The following is a 19,536-nucleotide window of genomic DNA, read 5'->3' on the forward strand; positions in this document are numbered from 1 at the left end:
CCCCGCGTGCCGACAAAAAAGCCCCACTGGTCTCCACACTAAGTAACAACAATGCAAGGTAAATAAACTAACCACCGACTCACTGATAAATCTAGAGCAATAAAAGCATACTAACTTGACCATGACCAGCGCGAAGACGACGTGGAAAAAACAGCCTAAAATCGTCGATAATGCACAATAAAATTACCTTTAAGATTTACGACAAACGCCACATTTACTTCAATTAACCGCATTGTAAATTTCCGTGAAGTTATAATGCACGTATTAAAGATTTTTCTTCCATATCCTCTTAAGAGGAAAGTCATCCGAAACCCTTCTTTTTATTCAAGTAAACATTTAGCGGTAAGATATATTAGCTAAAATTGCTTTGTTAATTTTCTTATTGACTTCACACTTCAATCCTTCATGTATGTTATATTGCAACGAAGTTGATTATATTTTTATTCATTTTGACTTAATATACAATGATTGAGTAATCACCTCTTGTATTAAATAATTCCCTACATAATTAATATTGAAAAGAAATGGGCGAGATAATAATTGCAATTTCCCACTGAAATAATTTTTTATTCCCCTTTTCTTCTTTCTAGGTGCACTGAATGTATTATTTACAAGACATGGTACAACTTAGTAATAAATGTGATTAAAACATTTAAACAGAGTTGAGAAGACTGCAGATAAACTTAAAATTATCGTTTTTAGTTAGCATAGATAGAGCATAACCTGGATAATCTATAAAAACGGCATCAAATCTATGAGGTTATTAAAACCGCCGCATTAGATTGAGATTAAACTGTCCCAAAATCGTTTTTTGGGACAATTCAGTTTCGATCTAATGCGGCGGTATAAATGGCCTTAATAAAACCATTTAGGGTAACGTGTGGTGTTTTTGGACAAGGTGCTTTTCGGGACATAATATGGGTATTTTGGGACACATCAAAAATCCTATAAATATTTGTTTTCTAATAATTTTTAAGTTCTATATGAAATGCTAAGCTCTTTACGTATCAAATAAACTACAACTTCTGCAATTTTATTTAATTTAAAGCGTGAAATACGCGTGAATTGTGAGTGTCACATTTCACTTTTTACAAAACCTTCAATGTGGTCAATTTTGCAGATGTCAACACAAACAGTGCTTAGTTTATTTCGATTTAAGTCACTTTAAAAGTGAAATTTAAACAAAATTTTTATGAAAGAGTGAAGTTTAGAACTTCTACTTAAAGGTAAGTAATACAGGCTCGGTGAAATTTATTTGCATAATAGAGACTTTTGTCTGTCCGGAAATACCCAACTGTCCCAAAATATACCACTCTTACTTCTTTACATTTTTGGCTATTTTGTATAAAAAATGATGCATTTTTCAACATTTTTCGATAACAATCTTATTCTGGATAGCACAAGGAACATAAATATTTGTATAAACAAAGAAAAAAATATTTGAGAAGTCGTTAAGCTGTTTGAAACTTGAAAGTGCTAAAAAGTGTTCCGAAATACCACACGTTATACTATATTGCTTCCTTACATTAAGATTGGTTCTCCCAAAATCCGATTTTGGGACAATTCACTCGGAACCTAATGCGGCGGTGTAAATGGCCCTATTTCTTTCTTTTTAAATAAAAGAAAATGGTTTATAAATTAAGAGTCAGTAGGCATCTTTTATTTGGTAAAGAGTTTATTCTAAAATTTTAGTTTATGCAAGACCTAACCTCGAATACAGAAAGTCATCTCCGAACAAAAGATCTAGTTCAATTTAGCATGCAATTTTGTTCTGTGATTTAAAAATTTTAATCTTTTTTTATTTAAAATATTTACAAACATTCTGAAAAAATAATATGCATAGATTTTTTTAAGTTTTAGGTTTTTATTGTGACTAAATTGTTAAGATATTTATACCACGCAAAATCGAGAATTTTAGAGGACGAGCAACTTAAAACTTTTTGGAATAACCTATTGGCTAAGAACACAGTCACACATTACTCTTTGTTTTTCTCTCATTTAAATAGATGTTAACTTTTAAGGTTAGAAATAACCTATATAAAAGCAAGGTATCTTAAATCGATTTTCCCTTATTTAGAAGAAAGGAAAGTCTTTGAAGAACTTTGAATACAGATTTTCATGAGCGCAAATTTTCATTATTAATATTTTCTGCAAAAGGATGTGGTAATTTATACGTATGACACTGACATACAGTAGAGTCTCGCTATAGTCCATATTTGGTTTCAAATTTAAACACTTGGGTCGCACTATAGTCCATGTAATTTTTTAAAATTATCAACGATTTTTAGTATTGAAATTGCTCGACGGCTTCCACTTTCTTTGCGATTGTGGTACTTGTCCTTGTTCTCTTCATTGTGGATCACAATTATCACAACTACTTAATAAAGTTTGCCAAAAATATTAAAATAAATATGCATGTCGCATACTAAAAAACATAACCTAACTTAAAATCAGTGTTTTGAAATCAACGGTCGATCAATTGTGGACTATAGAGCGATGGCCTATAGCGAGACTCTACTGTACTATTATTTGAGAAACATATATAATTATTATTAATGTTTGAAAATAAAGGGTCTTACATTTTTTTTTAATAAAAAGGGACATACGATAGGTCCCTTTTGCTCTAAGTGTCTCAATTATCGTCCAATTATTGTAAAATAAATGCCCACTAAGGTCCTTTTTGTATTCTGTTTAAGCTCAAAATAACCTCTCATTTTAAACAACCTCTTGGCAAAATTAGAGAAAAAAATTTAAAATCTAGTATTATGTTGTATTTTGAGACGTGGCTTAATTGCACCTTCACATTGATAGATTTTTTGTTAAAATTGAGCATTTACTTCAAAATATCCCATTTGGACAATAATTTTCCGCAATGGTCTCTACACACTGTAAAAAAAGTTTTAGGGAATATTTGGCATATTGAAGCCAATTTTAAAAGCAAAGTGGCTAATAAACGTTTACAAATAAAGGTTATTGTTTAACTTGGTGAAAAGGTTATATAAAAAATGTGAGGTTATTTAGAGCCTATCAATACTGGAAGAAAACAAAAAGACTTACAGTGTTTACTAGCTCAATCGGTTCTTTTTCAATCGGGCGAAAAATTTTCTTGACAATTTTTCACGTTTGATTCTGAAGCAAATTTTCTCAAATTCCTTGTAATTCCTCTTGTTTTTTCGTGATTCTTTATAATTGAGCACTTTTTGTGGAATTTACAATGACTTTGACGCTCAAATCTCTCAATATATTCGAATAACATTTTGCGCCATTACTCGATTGAGAGAGTCTACTGTATGTTCATCGCTATTTAGGGGAATGTTGGCATGGTTCGTACAGAGTGAGCCTTCAAACAACGCAATTTTTCTCTTATTTTGCAAAGAGCTAGTTCGTCACTTCTTAGCTTCGTAAGTCAGATCTTTGCAAACGAAGAGAAAATTCGCATTGTTTGAAGGTTCACTCTGTGCGAACCATGCCTACATTCCCCTATATTGCAATAATTTGGAAAAAATTAAAGAAATTTAATATGCCGCTTTCTTCAAAATACATCAAAATATAAATTCTGCAACTAAAAAAAAATAAAACTTTTTTGCTATCAGATTCAATGTTTTTCGTAATCAAAAATAACGGGTTTATGCAAAATAAACAATTTAGTAAAAATATATAGAGAAAATCTTGAATATTATCTCACTATAATTACCCTTATTTAATTATAAATTAACCACAACCCCATATCCAATTCTATTCCCTAAGACAAATTATGGAATAAATAAAAGAAAAATAATTCCTAAACTCAAAAATTCTCATTACTAAATATATTGTTCATTAACCTATACACAAAAATTCTTATCTAGAAATTAATTAATTATTAATTCGATTGTCTTTAAGACAAAGCTTAGCAGTTTTGCAAGCAGTGCAGTGCACCGGTTAATTTGGTTGTTGTGTTTTATTTTTCACAAAATGAAATCTATTGTGGAAAAATAGAAACATTAATCCCACTCCCCGCACGTTGGGAGAACTTAATCCAACAAATTTTCTTCACTCTACCCAATGCACTACTTACAGAAACTAAAAAAGACAATAATCTACCATTAAAATTTCCCATGCAACACCACGTTGAAGAAAAGATGCAGACGGCAAGAAAAAGGGCAGAAAAATCAAGACTCTGGAGGTTTTTATTTTCTTTCGGTGAGCTTTGCAATAATTTTTGCCTCAAGAGCCCCTACTTCTCAAGGAAATTTTTCATAACTGAACTCTCTCATATAAATAACGAACCAAACAGGTTGAGTTGTTAATTTTTCATTGAGGCCACCACATTGCGCAATTTTTGAAGTGTTTTAGTTTATTTTTCAAATCTGCATTTCAGAACGCTGGTATAGAGCAATTTAGTGGAAAATCCAAACAGTCAATCTTGCAGTGTTAGATAAAAGAACTTTGCCTTTAAATGAGAGGTCAATTTTTATTTCTAGTTCATTCAATTTGAATCTTTTTTTTTGTCGAAGAATTAAAAGGCAATTGGAGCGGAACATAAAACACCATATAGTATTATTTTCATTCAGAGCCGCAATTTAGCCTTTTAGACAGTTTTAATTAAGTGGTTCAAACAATAACAATCTGATGAACATGTCTTTTGGTGACACTTTTCTTTAAAAAAAAAAAAAAAGAAAGAATAATAAGAAACAGAGAGAAACTTCGTGGGGCGGTTACCTTTTTTTCGGATGCTCTTTATATATCAATTGGCGACACACTATATTGAGGTAGAGGTCAGATGAATGAAGGCGAAAGTGTGGCAGGTGATTGTTTTTGCGCAAATATAAGATTGTTTCAGATATTGTATACACTTTACAACTCTTTTTTTTTACCCACAAAATTTCTTACACAATTAAGGTGAAGAGTACAAATTGGGCTTTTTCTTTCGCTGCTGGGAAATGATTAATCAGAATGCCCGTATTTTAGAAAATGCTCTTTAAGAATTTATGTAGTAATGGGTGGGGCACTGTGAATAGGGAATGTACTAAAATCTTAAAACTACTGATGCTGTACTTAATTTAGGCTTTAGACTTTAGATATTGCTTCCATGAGACATAATAGATCATCCTTCTGTAAAATCAGGATTTTATAACGTTATGCCCTAAACACACTTACGATTTAAGCCGAGAGACGGCTTAACGTATTTATAATCAAAATAATGCTCAGATTACATTTCCAGTTTCTGACTAATCTGTTTCTCGGTTTAAGCCGAGAAACGGCTTAGTTAATGGGAAAGTTATGTTAGTCAAGTTATTATTCTGATTATAATTTACGTTAAGTCCTCTCGACTTAAGTCATAAGGTAAGTGGGCCTAGGAGGGCATTAGATTGGAATAATTTTACTCATAAACTGTATATAAAATAATGTTTCAAAAGTATTAGGATTACTTCTGCATTTAAAACTTTAAATCAAATACTTATAAAAAACTTTTATTAATTCGACTTATTAATTAAAGCGACTTATTAATTAATGGGAAGTTTAAGATTAAGATCATTCAAATCGTTGTAACATATTATCACATACACATTGATAAAAAATAATAAAGAACAAAATTACCCTTTTCTTCAAGGGTGTTACGGGTAATATAAAATCTTGTAGGGGAAGGTTTTGCACCTTCGTAATATTGCAGCTACGTAAAAGTTGATTTTTTTCCAAGTTACTAAATGAATTTCATCCATGGACATATAATCTAAAAGCTAGTCCTACATCTCACATTTCCTGACAAACTTGGAAGCCTAGGCCTTTTTTACTGTGTCCAAAAGGCAAAAATAAAAAATGGGTCTAAGATCGTAATTCTGATGTGTAATATTTTATGCATTTTTGCATACTGCAAGTGTCTTTTCGAAAAAGTAACTATTCCAAGTTATAGAGGGTTTATTAGGGTTAAAATTTACCGTGAAAATATTTTGCTTGAAGGGGGTCGTTTTTGTGGGTGGAGGAAAATTCATAAAAATCACCACCCTTGCAGCTCAGGAAAATTGAATTTTGCAGCTCCGTAAAAACATCTGTCAAAATTACTGACGACCGAATTTGAGAATTCCTCACTGTGCCGAAAAGTCAAAACTCAAATAGACCAAAAACCGGAAAGTTTTTGAAGTGCATCCAATGAGCTTTATTGGACTTGATATTGCTATCCCCATGTATAAAAAAATAACGTATATCTAAAAATTTAGATATAAATAAACTCCTCTATGATATTGTACCAGCAATATTAATTTTGGAATATGGATTTGAATATTTGGTTATGGAACTAGAAAGGATTTTTGAAAAAATAAAATTTGGATTTTCGGTGAATTTTATGCAAAAAAAACTATTTTTTACGTGTTTTACACCACGTTTCGTTTTTTAGAATAAGTTGAGATCAAGTAAACATAAAATCCATCGTTCAAGAACTAGATTAACTCATCAGAAAACAGGAAATATTCGCGATTTTGATTTTAGATCAACTTACAATGAAAAATCTTGTCCACTGAAGCTTTTTTTTTTCAAATGACTTATTTTTATTTTCCAATGACTGATTTTTTTTATTTTTAAATTAAAATTTTAGTAAATATATTAAATGTTTAAATGTTTTTTTTGTAAATAGGGTAAGTGTGCCTAATTCCGGCAAGCTTGCAATTTCGGCCACCTTTTTTGTTCCTCGAATTTCCATGAACTTTTAGATTTTACGTACTTTAAAGATTATACAATGCAAAAGAATAACAAAAAATGTAGCTACGACAAACGAGATGGCGTGAAAAAGATATTGGAAGAATTCCCGAAGGGTAATGAACTATGAGAATGAAGGTGGCCGAAATAGGGTACCAAAGCTATGTCTATATTTTTATTCATTTTAAAATGTATTAAGAATGATTTTAGAGTAAATAAAGACGGTAAACTCTTTACAAGATTCCATGCAACACTCTTTCAGAAGAAAGAATAAAAAATATCAATTTGTGTTTAAAATATTACATTTAAAACTTGAGACTTTGACGCTTGCATGCAACTATGCCGAAATTTGGCACACTTACCCTATACTTTTATATATCTTAGATATCGAATTGAAAAAAAAATCTTTATATGCTTAAGAAATAGAGAAAATATTCTATTTCTTAGTGCTCATTATCCACGTAACTGACCTAACCCTTTAACAAAACGTACTCAGAAAAAAAAGTTTTGTCAAATGAACAAGACAAGTTTGTCAAAAGGATGTTCTTCTATACAGAATATGGAAAAGTTTTGTCAAATCGGCGGCCAACTGGATTTTGTTAAAAGTTTGTCAAAAGGGTGTTTTCCCATATAAAATGTGGGAAAAAGTTTTGTTAAATTAGTAAGTAACATCGTTTTGACAAAATTTGAACAAAATCCAGTTGTTCGTTTAACAAAACTTTTTTTCAGAGTACGTTGCATGCTTACTTTCGATCTTCTCTGACATGGAAATTTTTATTTCATTTTCATACTGTTTGTTATGAATATTCTTCAAAGATTTTGATATTTAATACACAACAACATATTGTAATTTAAATTAATTTTTGGTATTTCTCGGCTGAAAATTTAGATTTTATATTTCTTAGAAATTTTCCTCATATTTTTATCGAAATTATTGTGAGAATTCTTCAATGATCTCTTAAGTGAAAATGCCTAAAATATCACATAAGATCGCGTGCTAAAAAATGTATTTGAAGTAATGCTAAAATCGAGTAATACACACTTTTCTGTGTGAAGTGCGAATAAAAACAGTGACTCAATGAGAGATACTTTACATTCACATAATGGCGCATTTTAAAGTAATTTTCAGACTCTTGCTATATTGCGCAATATTGAGACGCAAAACAACACAGAACTTCCCATTCTGACGGATATATTAGATGCAGAAACCATCGTGAAGCACGTGAAAAAGTATAGAAAAAAAAGGTGATCACTAAAACGCGATCAACCTCGATTGAATCATCAATTCGTCGCTCAACCGAAAAACTAGCGGCTCAAAAAGCGCGGGAAATAGAGACCATACGACTGAGAAAACGGTGAGGTCAGTGGCTCAAGAATTTCGTGAGTGACATCTCCACACTTAATGAGGAATTCCTCCAATTGTTCCACACCGAAATAATTAGCATATAATTCGTTTGTGATTCACTCAATTGACACCCCCTCTCATTGTTACTTGGCATCATAAAGGTTCATGGAGAAAAAAAAAGGAACGTTACCTGTTTGGTAGACTGGTCATCGTCTTCCACTGTGGATTCCATCAGCTTCGCCGTGGAGGTGTTATTGTGGAGATTCTTGGTGTGCTCGTTGGGTGTCACGTACTGGAACTCAATGTTTGTAGCCACAGCACTGGGATACGTGTCTGTTGTCCAAATTGGCGACACAAAGTCACTCTGGTGGCTCGAAACACTCGGACGTTTTCCATCTGGGGAAAATTGATGACCACTCACAGACACTGTGCCATCAGAGAATCGATGGAAAGTCAAATTCTCATTGCCCAGAAATGGCATTGAGTTGTTTCCATTTCCATACACCTAATGATAAAAGAAAGAAATTTATTATAGACAAAAGAAGAGGATTAGAGATAGTGAAAGTTAATCTTATGTTCTCTAAACTCTTAAAGACTAATCTATGATGAAATGATTTGGACTTGTTTCTCTTTAAAATTTGGTTTTAGCTCGTCGCAAAAAAAATAATAAGATTTGCAAATTCAGATGATCTTTCGAAAACATAATTGATAAACGATAATTTTTTTTAAATAATAGGATCATGATATGTTGACATAAATAATGAAATTATTTACACTGATTAAAAATGTCACTTTAGGACTTCAATTATTTTGTTCTATAGTAGGGGAGACTGGGACAAAAAGTCACAAATCGAAAAATTCAAAATTCAATATCTTCCAAGGTAAAAAAGATAGCGGATCAATTTTATTGTATAGATAGGCTCCATAGACCTTCTTCAATGTCGTATGTTTCTTAGAATTCTAACAAGGACTTTGGTAAATAAAAAATATCAAAATTTTTAGCCCTATTTTTGAAGTATTTTCCTTGAAGAATATATCAATTATTACCTACTTATTATTCAAAATTTTTGCACTGATAGTTATTTCCTAAATGACTTGTATTCTTTGAATACGAATCCGCTATCTATTTTTGAATTTCACAAAAGTTTTTTTCTCCAGAAATCCTTTTATTAAAAATGGCCACTTTGGGGTAAAAAGTAACAAGAAGTATAGAGCAAAAAGTAACAAAAAGCGAAGCAATTTCTGATGTCTCACGGCGTAAAGAAACGTCATTATCATGTCTCGCCGCTTGTTGTTTGCATTTTTGCATTAGAAATTTTTGAAGCGCTCGAGTAGCTTGTAAAAAAATAAAATATCCGTTTTGTGACTTTTTGCCCCAGTCTCCCCTACTTTAGGAGTTCAAATATTTTGTTCTATAGTAATATTTTAGGTCTTAACTAAAAACAAAAAGAAAAACAGAATATTTTGCTTTTAATAAATAAAACTGTCTAAATGAGCAGCAAAAAGTTTGTTAAATGTTAAATGAAAAATTTAAAATAATGAAAATATTATGTAAATTTAGACAAAGGTAAAAAAAGTGTATCATTTAAGCTGTAATCACCTCAAATACTAATTTTATAAATTAGATAATTTTTTGTAAATATTTAAGTTTTTAGTGACTAAAATTTAATATTTTATTGTTTATATTACTTTTTTTTTTAATATACTTATTTCGTAATTTGGAATATTCCGAAGGTGATAAGTCTTCAATTAATAATTTTAGTCAATTGTTAGTATACATAAAATTTCGCCTCAGAAAAGTGTTTTTCACATGAAATCCTAATTATCTTGACACTATATTATTAGTGAGATCATTAAGTGGCAAACCGCTGCAGCTTTGCAGAATGCTCGAACTCACTTACACGTTACACCTCAAAACCACTTTCGTATAATTTACCGTTTACTAGTTCACAATCGATTTATTAAACAGATTGAATCACTCACAAGATCGCTCAACATAGCTTAGGAATAATACAATTGATATACTGTTAAAAAGGGGGGGGGGGGGGGGGTAAAGCGTCCTAGGCTTTGCGAAATGCTCGAACTCGTGACTTAGATGCTATACCTCAAAATTTATACGTCTATACCTCAAAATAGTTCTTTCGCATCAATTACGGTTTACAGGTACTCAACCGATTTGAATCGATTCATAAATCGCTCAATAGATTCCACAAAATAGTTTAAAGAGTAATAAATAAAAATTATTTTCGAACAAAAATTACTTATCGGTAAATAATCGGTTCATTACCGGTTCATAACCGATTTGAACCGACTTATAAATCACTTAAAATATTTCCCAAAATACACCTCAGGAGTAATTTAATTGAATTTCGTATAAAAATTATTTATCGGTTATGAACCGATTCAAAACTGGAACCGGTTCAGTTTTGTAGGAAATTCCAAGACCTTTCCAACGACCCCAAACATGACCCCATTTGCTTGATAAATGCGCTCTCTAGTGTCTTTTTAACTTTTGACCTTGAAAAACCGTTATTAGGAATGATTCAACGGTATTTTCGTATATGGACGAAATTCTCGCCTAATTTCTAAAACATATCTAAAAATGAAAAAAATCGCATGACGCAATCTCAAAAAACACAGTTTTTGAGACTGGTAAAAATAAAAAGGGTCTAATTGGATCATATTTGTTCCTTTTCAAAAAGATGGATCACATTTGATCCTTTGAAAGGATCACTAGTGTCTCTTAGAATTTTGGATGCACATTTATCATATACACAGAAAAAAATATTTTGTAAAATTGTTCGTAAATGTTTGTGAAATCCTTTGGAGAACTTACGAAATGCTCGTGAATCATATAACCCACAAACAAATTCATAAAAGTTTGTACTTTTTCACAAACATTGCTCGTAAAATGTTCATTTGACGAACATTTTTTGTACTTTTACAAATATTTGTTCGTAAACGTTCGTAAACACACAAAAAAATGTTCGTAAAATTTTGTCATTTGTTCGCATTTGTGAAGTAATGTTTGTAATAGTACAAAAAATGTACGTCAAATGATCATTTTACGAACAATGTTTGTGAAAAAATACAAAATTTTACGAACTTGTTTGTGGGTTAAACGATTCACGAGCATTTCGTAAGTCTGCCATAGGATTTCACAAACATTTACGAACAATTTTACAGAATATTTTTTTCTGTGTAGTAGATTATGTTTTATCGTAAACTAATTACTCATATCATATTTATCTCATCTGAGCGAATACCAAAGATGACTTTTTCATTGTGTTATTCGTTTATTCCGGAGTTAAATAAGTGTCAAAACGGGGACACTTTCAAAGGATCCTCCATGATCTTTTAATTTTTATCAGTTGAGGAGAGGAGGAAGAGTAGAAGAAAATAAGAGGCATGTTAACGATCCTTGGGTTTACTTATAAAAGGAGGGGGTCCCCGAAGGTCCCAATTCTCTATCTCTAACCGTTTGGCCTCTAAATCTGCTGTCTACAGCAAGATGGACAAACGGTCAGATGGACGTATCGACAGAGCGACATCATTTCTGAGAAATCGTCTGAAACAAGAAGGTACGTTGAGAAAAGTAGTTCCCTCCCCGGGGGGTGGAAGGTCGAAAGTTTGGGGAGCAAAAAATCGACAGATTATATATTCTGCTCTCTCTGTGGAGTTCGAGCAGTAAAAGTTATTCCTTTTTTTATGAATTCGTTTTGTGGTTTTTTTTTATTTTCAACATTATATTTTTAAAATTCTCTTTGACGCCCCTAATAGAAATCTAATAAATGCTGGATGTTCATAATAGTTGAAGAATTTAAGATAACCTTCTATATTTTTGCGAAATCCAAAAAAAATGCACGCGATTTGTAAACACTAATGTGAAAAAGTTCATTTAATTAGTTATTTAATTAGCATTCATATCAGTCAGATTAATCTAGTGAAGTAAATGGTCAATAATAATTCCTTATCATGTTGTAACGCTTCATTGAACCAATAGCATTTAAGAAGTGATTCAGTCCGAGTCAAAATTTGCGTATTCCTTGGAATAATCCTCCATTAAATATTATTTTAATCGCAAAAAGCAAAAGCATGAATTATCAGTTCTGCTCACAATTCTCCCATATCTTAATTCGTTTATCTTATTTAGACTAAGAAATTCTTGAAAAAAGAGAGTATATTTTATCTTATTTAAATTGAAAAACTTATCGGAGTTTTTCAAACAAATATGAAGCATTTCGTTTTATCTCCCTCCAACAATTTTATGCATATCTACTAATATTTACTTTTAATATATTGGTTTAAATTTGTGTTTTAGTGTACGCAATTTCTCTGAAATATTTCAAATGCGCCACAAATGTCCACCTTCTTAAGAAAACACCTCATCAAAAAGACATTTATATACATTTATAAAACCATATACGATCACTTAAAGACGCTGCGAAATTTCCATTTCGAAACTCATCACTGCAAAAATTGCTTACAAATCTCCTTTCTCACTTTGTGGAAGTCATTGAGATCATTGAAAAAAATATTAAGAAATTTTCTATAAAACACTCTCAGCCGTAATATGGTCTGATAAATCGATAAGACGTGAGACACTAGAAGTGTGAGAAGATCATTTCAATTAATTGGAAAGTTGCATTGACAAGTTTCATTTGAGGCATAAGGTATAGTATATGAATGGTGCAACTTTTGCCAGCAGCATCTCAATTGATATGATACGGTTGGATTGAATTGCAGGCAAAAATTGTATTTGCATAATATATCTCAAACAGATGCACATTTCAACGTGATTAACCCTGAAGATTGTGTGGTGAAATCTGCTGAACCGGATAAAATTGTATTTCCTCGAGACTCGATGCGAGATATCATCGCGAGATTTTTCCACTTATTAGTCATTCGTCATCCTCTCGATAGAGCTATCAACTAATATGATAAAAATTGCGTCATGAATTCCGAAGAATATTTCATGATCATCACAGAGGTATCCAAACAATGTCTACGGATCCGGTGATATGCAGAAGAAATCTAAATATTTCCGTCTTTTACAACCTTGACTCATTTTACCATCGAATTTATTGGAAATTTATGCGGACTATGCATGAGTTTTTTTTCAGGAACATTAACAAAATGCTTTGCTATGATTTTATTTGCTGATGAGAAAAACTGCTACCTCAGCATTCCAATTTCCTCTTAATGGTTCAACTATATTGAGAAAAATTTCACCTCAAACTTCCGCCACTAGCACTTTCCAACTGGTCACCATGAAAAGGAAAAGTGTCTCCTCTCTAGCCGAGCTGTTCAATTAAACTGGCAAAAAACTCCATAAATCTATTGCTTCAATTGGTTAGATCTTCTTCCACATCACACCCTCGAATATTGAAAACAAGTCAATCGATTTGCCTGATAACACATTCAATTACCCAACAAAAGTTGTAATATTTCCATCTAGATTGGCCGCTCATACAACAGAAAATAATATAATTAACTCCCATTATCAATACCGCTCGCATATTGCTCCTCAACACATCATTTTTATGGTCAATAGGCGCAGAACAAGACTATGGCATATTTCAAATTCTTCGCTTCAATTCTCCGAATGATGCCAGGTGAAAATATGTATGCTTTATATTTTTTTTCTATCTCACACCACCTCACCCAGAGCAATTAAATGTAGGCATATTGTGCACTATTGAATGATCTTGTTTAACATTCTGGTACACATAGATAATTCACCTGCTTATTTGCAACAGCAAAGAAAAAAAAACATCACATACAGCTTCTTAGGCATATTTTTGCTTAGTATTTTACAGAAAAAAACGCCGTACTTATTCTCTCCATCAAATACCACGTGAAAGTTACGAAACCTCATCTGCAAAATGCAGTCTCAAAACTATCAATTAATCTACACAATTTTGTACTAAAAAAACACCTTGTATAAAACTCGAAAGGGTGTAATTTTCGTTGATGCACATTTTATGCCTTGTAACACACTTTTCATTTCGATAAGCAATCAATTCACTTTTGCTAAGTGTAAAATCGAAATTGGATATTAATTGAAGATGATGACTAATTAGAGAAATTCAAAGTCATGCAACATTCTTGTTCATCGAAAGTGTTTTTAGAGAGTGTCAAAGAATTGGCAATTCACAAGGTTACTATCAATAGAAATTGAATGATTTTGATTTCAGAGTGATTTCTTCAGAAAAAGGGGGATCTCACTAAAAATTCCATGAAGCATAAATTATGCATGAGTTTTACCACAAAAAAAAAATCTTCCAATAGAAAACCACTATTCGCAATACAAGGAAACCTTAATCGTTTTCATTAAAATGTTAATTTTTAATTACCATTCTATTACATTAAATGAAATGTGGAAATCAATTTTAATAAAATAATAAAAAAAATGCAGCTATTTGAGCGACTATAATCCTATCGATGTGGCTTTCCCGAAAAATCATTGTAATTCGTTGCGACAATTAACCCGTGCAATTTTTTATTGTCTTTTATTTACTTTAATGGAAGATTAAAAACAGCCGGTAAAGGAAGAATGCATTCTTACACTTATTTTTAATGTGGATTGATAATTTAAATTTACTAAAGTTAAATTTAAAACTTGACTTTAGCTAAGCCCAGGACTAAGGTCTTTTAAAAACCCTTAATGCAATTTTCTTCTAAATATTTACCAGAATATCTTCACTTCAGACTTCAAGTTTAAGACTAAACCCTCATTAAATCTGATGTGATCCTGAGACATAGGTTCAAATAGACGGTAAAGCATCAAATAAATAAAATTTATAGGAAAAAAAAATAATTCTACATTTTGCTTCTAAACTTTCAGTGTATGATGGTTTGCATTGAACCCTTTATCACCAAATTTTAAAGTTAGATATTCTCAAATATCATCCTGAATCTATTTGGAGTTAAGGTTTAGCCAGAAGGCTTAACAAGTCAAATTTTTCCAATTTTGCGAATCTTTCAAAGTATAGAATTATGATACATTCCCAATGGATCGAAATCTTCTTCATGGATTATATCTGATACATTGAAAGGATCTCGAAATAGATCAAAATAAAGCACCTTCTATTTACCAGTGAAGTGTAGGGGAGACTAGGGCAAAAAGTCACAAATCGAAAATTTTAAAATTCAATATGTTCCAAGATAAATAAGATAGTGGCTTAAAATTTTTTCCATAGATAGCCTCCATAGGTCTTCTTCAATGTCGTAAGTTTGTTAGAATTTGAACAAGGAATTTAGAAAATAAAAAAAATATCGAAATTTTTAGCCCTATTTTTGAAATATTTTCCGTACAGAAGATATCAATTATTAGCTACTTATATTAAATATGCACACAGAAAAATTTTGACTCTAAATTTAAGAATATATAAGATCCTGGGAACTTAAATTGGACGTGAATCCCCGAGGCGTTTAAGTTTAGAAGCTCTGAGCGAAAGAAATGAGCTAGAATCCCTAGCTCTTTCAAATTAAGAGATCGGGAACTTAAGTTCAGCATTAGCTGGAAAATGAAAAATGTCTACAGATTTGCAACTAAAACTAAATGATCAAAGGATTTAGAATTAGGGCATTGGCATTCATTCGATGGGATTTGAAATTAAATTCCTGGGTGTTTCTATTTAAGAATTTTCCATTTTTCTGTGTGATTTTTATTAATTTTTGACCATTGTTTGAGTGCTTGGGGCCTTCCCTGGATGATATTCTCTGTATTTCAAAGCCATTTGGTGCGTGAAAATCTTTTTCCAACATTTAAGCCTGCGCCGAGATTTGAACACGCGACCTTTGTGATGACAGTCGAGCATCTTCCAGCTGCGCCACGAACTCCTATAATGTATTCAAAGCATATCGGGAACCGTTGCATCGGCACCCACGATATTCCAAAATGACATTCTAACAGCAACATGGCAAATTTTACTGGCTTGGATAGTAATTTCAATCGAAATTATCCTCCGTTAAAATTTACTGTCTTCCAGTTAAATTCTAATATCTAATATGCGGCCAGTAAAATTTACTACCCGGATATTAGAAAATCCCCGAGGCGTTTAAGTTTAGAAGCTCTGAGCCAAAGAAATGGGCTAGAATCCTTAGCTCTTTCAAGTTAAGAGATCGGGAACTTAAGTTCAGCATTAGCTGGAAGATGAAAAATGTCTACAGATTTGCAAATTGCAACTAAAACTAAATGATCAAGGATTTAGAATTAGGGCATTGGCATTCATTCGATGGGATTTGAAATTAAATTCCTGGGTGTTTCTGTTTAAGAATTTTTCATTTTTCTGTGTGTGATGCACTATTGAATATTTGCCAAATTATCTAGATATTCTTTGAATACGAATCCGCTATCTATAATTTTACAAAGATTCTTTTCTCCAGAAATCCTTTTATTAAAAACGACCACTTGGGGTAAAAAGTAACAAAAGCTATGGAGCAAAAACTAACAAAAACCTAAGCTATTTATGATGTCTTACGGTGAAAAGCAACGTCAATGCTATGTGTCGCCGCTTGTTGTTTGCATTGGTCAAACAATTTGCAGACTTTTGTGTTTTTTTTCCTAAAATAGCTTAAAATGCGCTTTTCTCGCTCAGATAGAGAAAATGGTGTTTTACAAAGCTGTAAAAGAATAAATTTCCTATGAAAATATGTAATCTAAGTATTTTACTTAAATTTACGGAATCCCGTAATAAAGCGAATCAAAATGTGATAGTATCTTATGCCTGATACTATTTGCCCTAGCATTTTTGAGAATGATCACAAAATTACCTTTTAGAAAACGGCTCGATAAATATATTTCCTTACAAAGTAGAAGAAAATGACTTTCACAGAATTGTAGAGCGGTAAATTTCCTATAAAACTGTGCTAATTAGAAATTTTGAAGGTGCTCGGATAGCTTGTAAAAAAATAAAATATCCATTTTGTGACTTGTTTCCCCAGTCTCCCCTAATCTAGAATATTTTTTCCAAGTATGTAACTACTTGCTATGTAGTAAATCTTTAAGCTCAAAAATGATGATTTTTTAAATTCTCAAATTCATAAATGATTTTATTTACTGTAGACTCTCTCTCAATCGGGAATATGGGGCAAAATGTCATCCGGTTTAGCGATAGAATTGAGCGTCAAAGCCTTTGTAAATTCCACAAAAAGCGCTCAATTATAAAGAATCGCGATAAAATAGGAAGAATTACAGCGAATTTGAGCGAATTAGTTTCATAATTAAGCGTGAAAATTGTCAACAAAATTTAACGCCCTATTGAAAAAGAGCCGATTGAGTGAAAGTCTACTGTATTTTTAATTCTTCCAAATATTCAAGCAAAACCCTTTTGGGAATACGTGATATTTTTCATTAGAGCGAAAATTATTTTTCATTAGCATTCTCAGAAAAATTATTTAAGCTTTTGGGCTATTTTGGTCCCTATCGTTCATAGACGCAAAAAATACACCAAATCAGATTCTCTTGGACTTTCTAAGATTATATGTAAGATATATCATTGATTGCAAACAACAAGCGACGAGACATGGCAATGACGTTTCTTTTCGTCGTAAGACATCAGAAATTGCTTCGCTTTTTGTTACTTTTTACCCCAAGTGGCCATTTTTAACAAAAGGATTTCTGGAGAACATAATCTTTGGAAATTGACAAAATGGATAGCGGTTTCCTATTTAAAGAATCCGAATCATTTAGAGAATATTCACAAGTGCATCAATTTTAGTAAATAAATAGGTAATAATTGATATCTCTTGTAAGGAAAATATTTCAAAACAGGCTCTAAAATTTTAATATTTTTTTATTGTCTAAATTCCTTGTTCGACTTTAAAAAAAACTTACAACATTGAAGAAGGTCTATGGAGGCTATCTAAAGAAAAAAATTTGAGGAGACATCTTTTTTATCTTGGAAGATATTGAATTTTGAATTTTTCAATTTGTGACTTTTTGCTCCAGTCTCTTCTACTTCTAAATTTCTTAATCTTTTTCTCAAATGTTTCAGAAAACTGCTATAAGATGTTTCAATTAAAAATTGAAGCTTTGAAAAAAAAAACTATACAGAAATATCATTATCAATAAGAAAAAAAGTTTATCAGCTAATCCCAATTACATAAAAAACCAATCAAAATCAGATTAAAATTTGATTTATGTCGATATTTTGCTGCAGTAAAGTCCAAAGTCTTTTTTTCGTTTAAGAAATTCTGTGCTGAGACATTATTTCGAGGCTTAAACGCAATTTCCTGCAAGAAAAGCTATTCAGATCCATGAAAACGTTTTTTATGGATTTTATCTAAATGCGTTAAAATCGGTACAGAAATGAATCAAAATATCCTAAAAAAAAAGAAAAAAACGTTCTATGTTATAATTAATTAGTTTTTCAATAAGTTTAAATTCATAAAGATTGCACTCAAATTGGATATATTTTTTTGTGCGCTTTTTTTTAGAAAATTCTTGTTTGCACTTGCAAAACATTTCTATGAGGGATAATTCTTCAAAAGTATTCTCATCAAAAAGTAGCTGTCATTATTTCAAACTTGCCCCCCGCTCTTCTTACTAAAATTTTGGCTACGCCCTTTCTCACTTCTGAAAGGATTCACAAAATGTTGAATGAAATGAAAAACACCCAAATCCAGCTGTTACCTGGTACAGGTAACATTTGGTCCTTCGAGCCGGATTAGAAGGCTCCTATTAATTTCTTAATTCTCCCCGTATCATTACAGGTTAGTCTTCTTTAGGACAAAATATTGAAACTCCATCAAGTGGATTTTATTTAATTGATACACCCTGTGCCATATACAGGTTAGTCCCATCATTAGGGAAATATTGTGTGCTTCGTCAATTGGAGATTGTTACTTACTAATTTGGTTCATCATACGTATTTATAGGTAACACCAGCCTATACCTGACTATCCCTAGAATTTATCTATAATACTTAGTATTTCCACAAATAAATAGTGGTGGAGGCGTTGGAAGTAATTTTGCAATGGGTAAAGTATGAAAACATTTTAATTTTATAAAATTAAAGCCCTACTTAGTATACATTGAAGATATCTTAGAGATCTCTTTAAAAAATTTTCAATTTTTTAAAGCAAAAATCATAATTTATTTCAACTTGCGTAATTTTACCTTAAGATTGCCGGTAAAATATTATTATTCACAGTATTCATAGAACACAAAAGTTTTGGTAAAACATTCATTAAATATTTATGCAAAATAACCTTGGATATACTTTTTGAGATTAAATGTAATACCTAGTCGTAACGAATTGTTAATTATAGTTAATGTAATCACTTCCAAGTCTAATTATTTTCCTTATATACACAAAATAAAACAGATAAAAACAAGAGTTCACTCACCGGATCCTTCAGTTCTTGGTCCTTCTTCCGCCTCCACTTCATTGTTTTCTGGAGAAAATCACCTTCACTTTTAAATACACACAACACGATATTTAAATAAATCTTATGTGATTTGTATTCACTCCAGTAAATTCCCAATATATTCCGTTGACTGTCTTCTTTTT

The 19,536-nt window shown here is 31.5% G+C and overlaps 1 protein-coding gene across 1 annotated transcript in view; it reads right to left on the reverse strand.

Annotated features, from left to right (window-relative positions):
• Nucleotides 1-19,430, reverse strand: part of LOC129804493 (sodium- and chloride-dependent glycine transporter 1) — a 35,631-nt gene extending 16,201 nt beyond the window's left edge. The window contains exons 1-2 of the mRNA XM_055851833.1: nt 19,373-19,430; nt 8,208-8,522 (exon numbers count right to left, since the gene is read on the reverse strand). Of these exons, the coding sequence (XP_055707808.1) occupies nt 8,208-8,522; nt 19,373-19,414 (357 nt within the window). The 5' untranslated portion in view covers nt 19,415-19,430. The remainder of the gene's footprint in view (nt 1-8,207; nt 8,523-19,372) is intronic.
• Between the last annotated feature and the right edge of the window lie 106 nt (nt 19,431-19,536).

The sequence above is a fragment of the Phlebotomus papatasi genome, chromosome 2 (assembly GCF_024763615.1).
Source record: "Phlebotomus papatasi isolate M1 chromosome 2, Ppap_2.1, whole genome shotgun sequence".
NCBI classification, from domain to species: Eukaryota; Metazoa; Arthropoda; class Insecta; order Diptera; family Psychodidae; genus Phlebotomus; species Phlebotomus papatasi.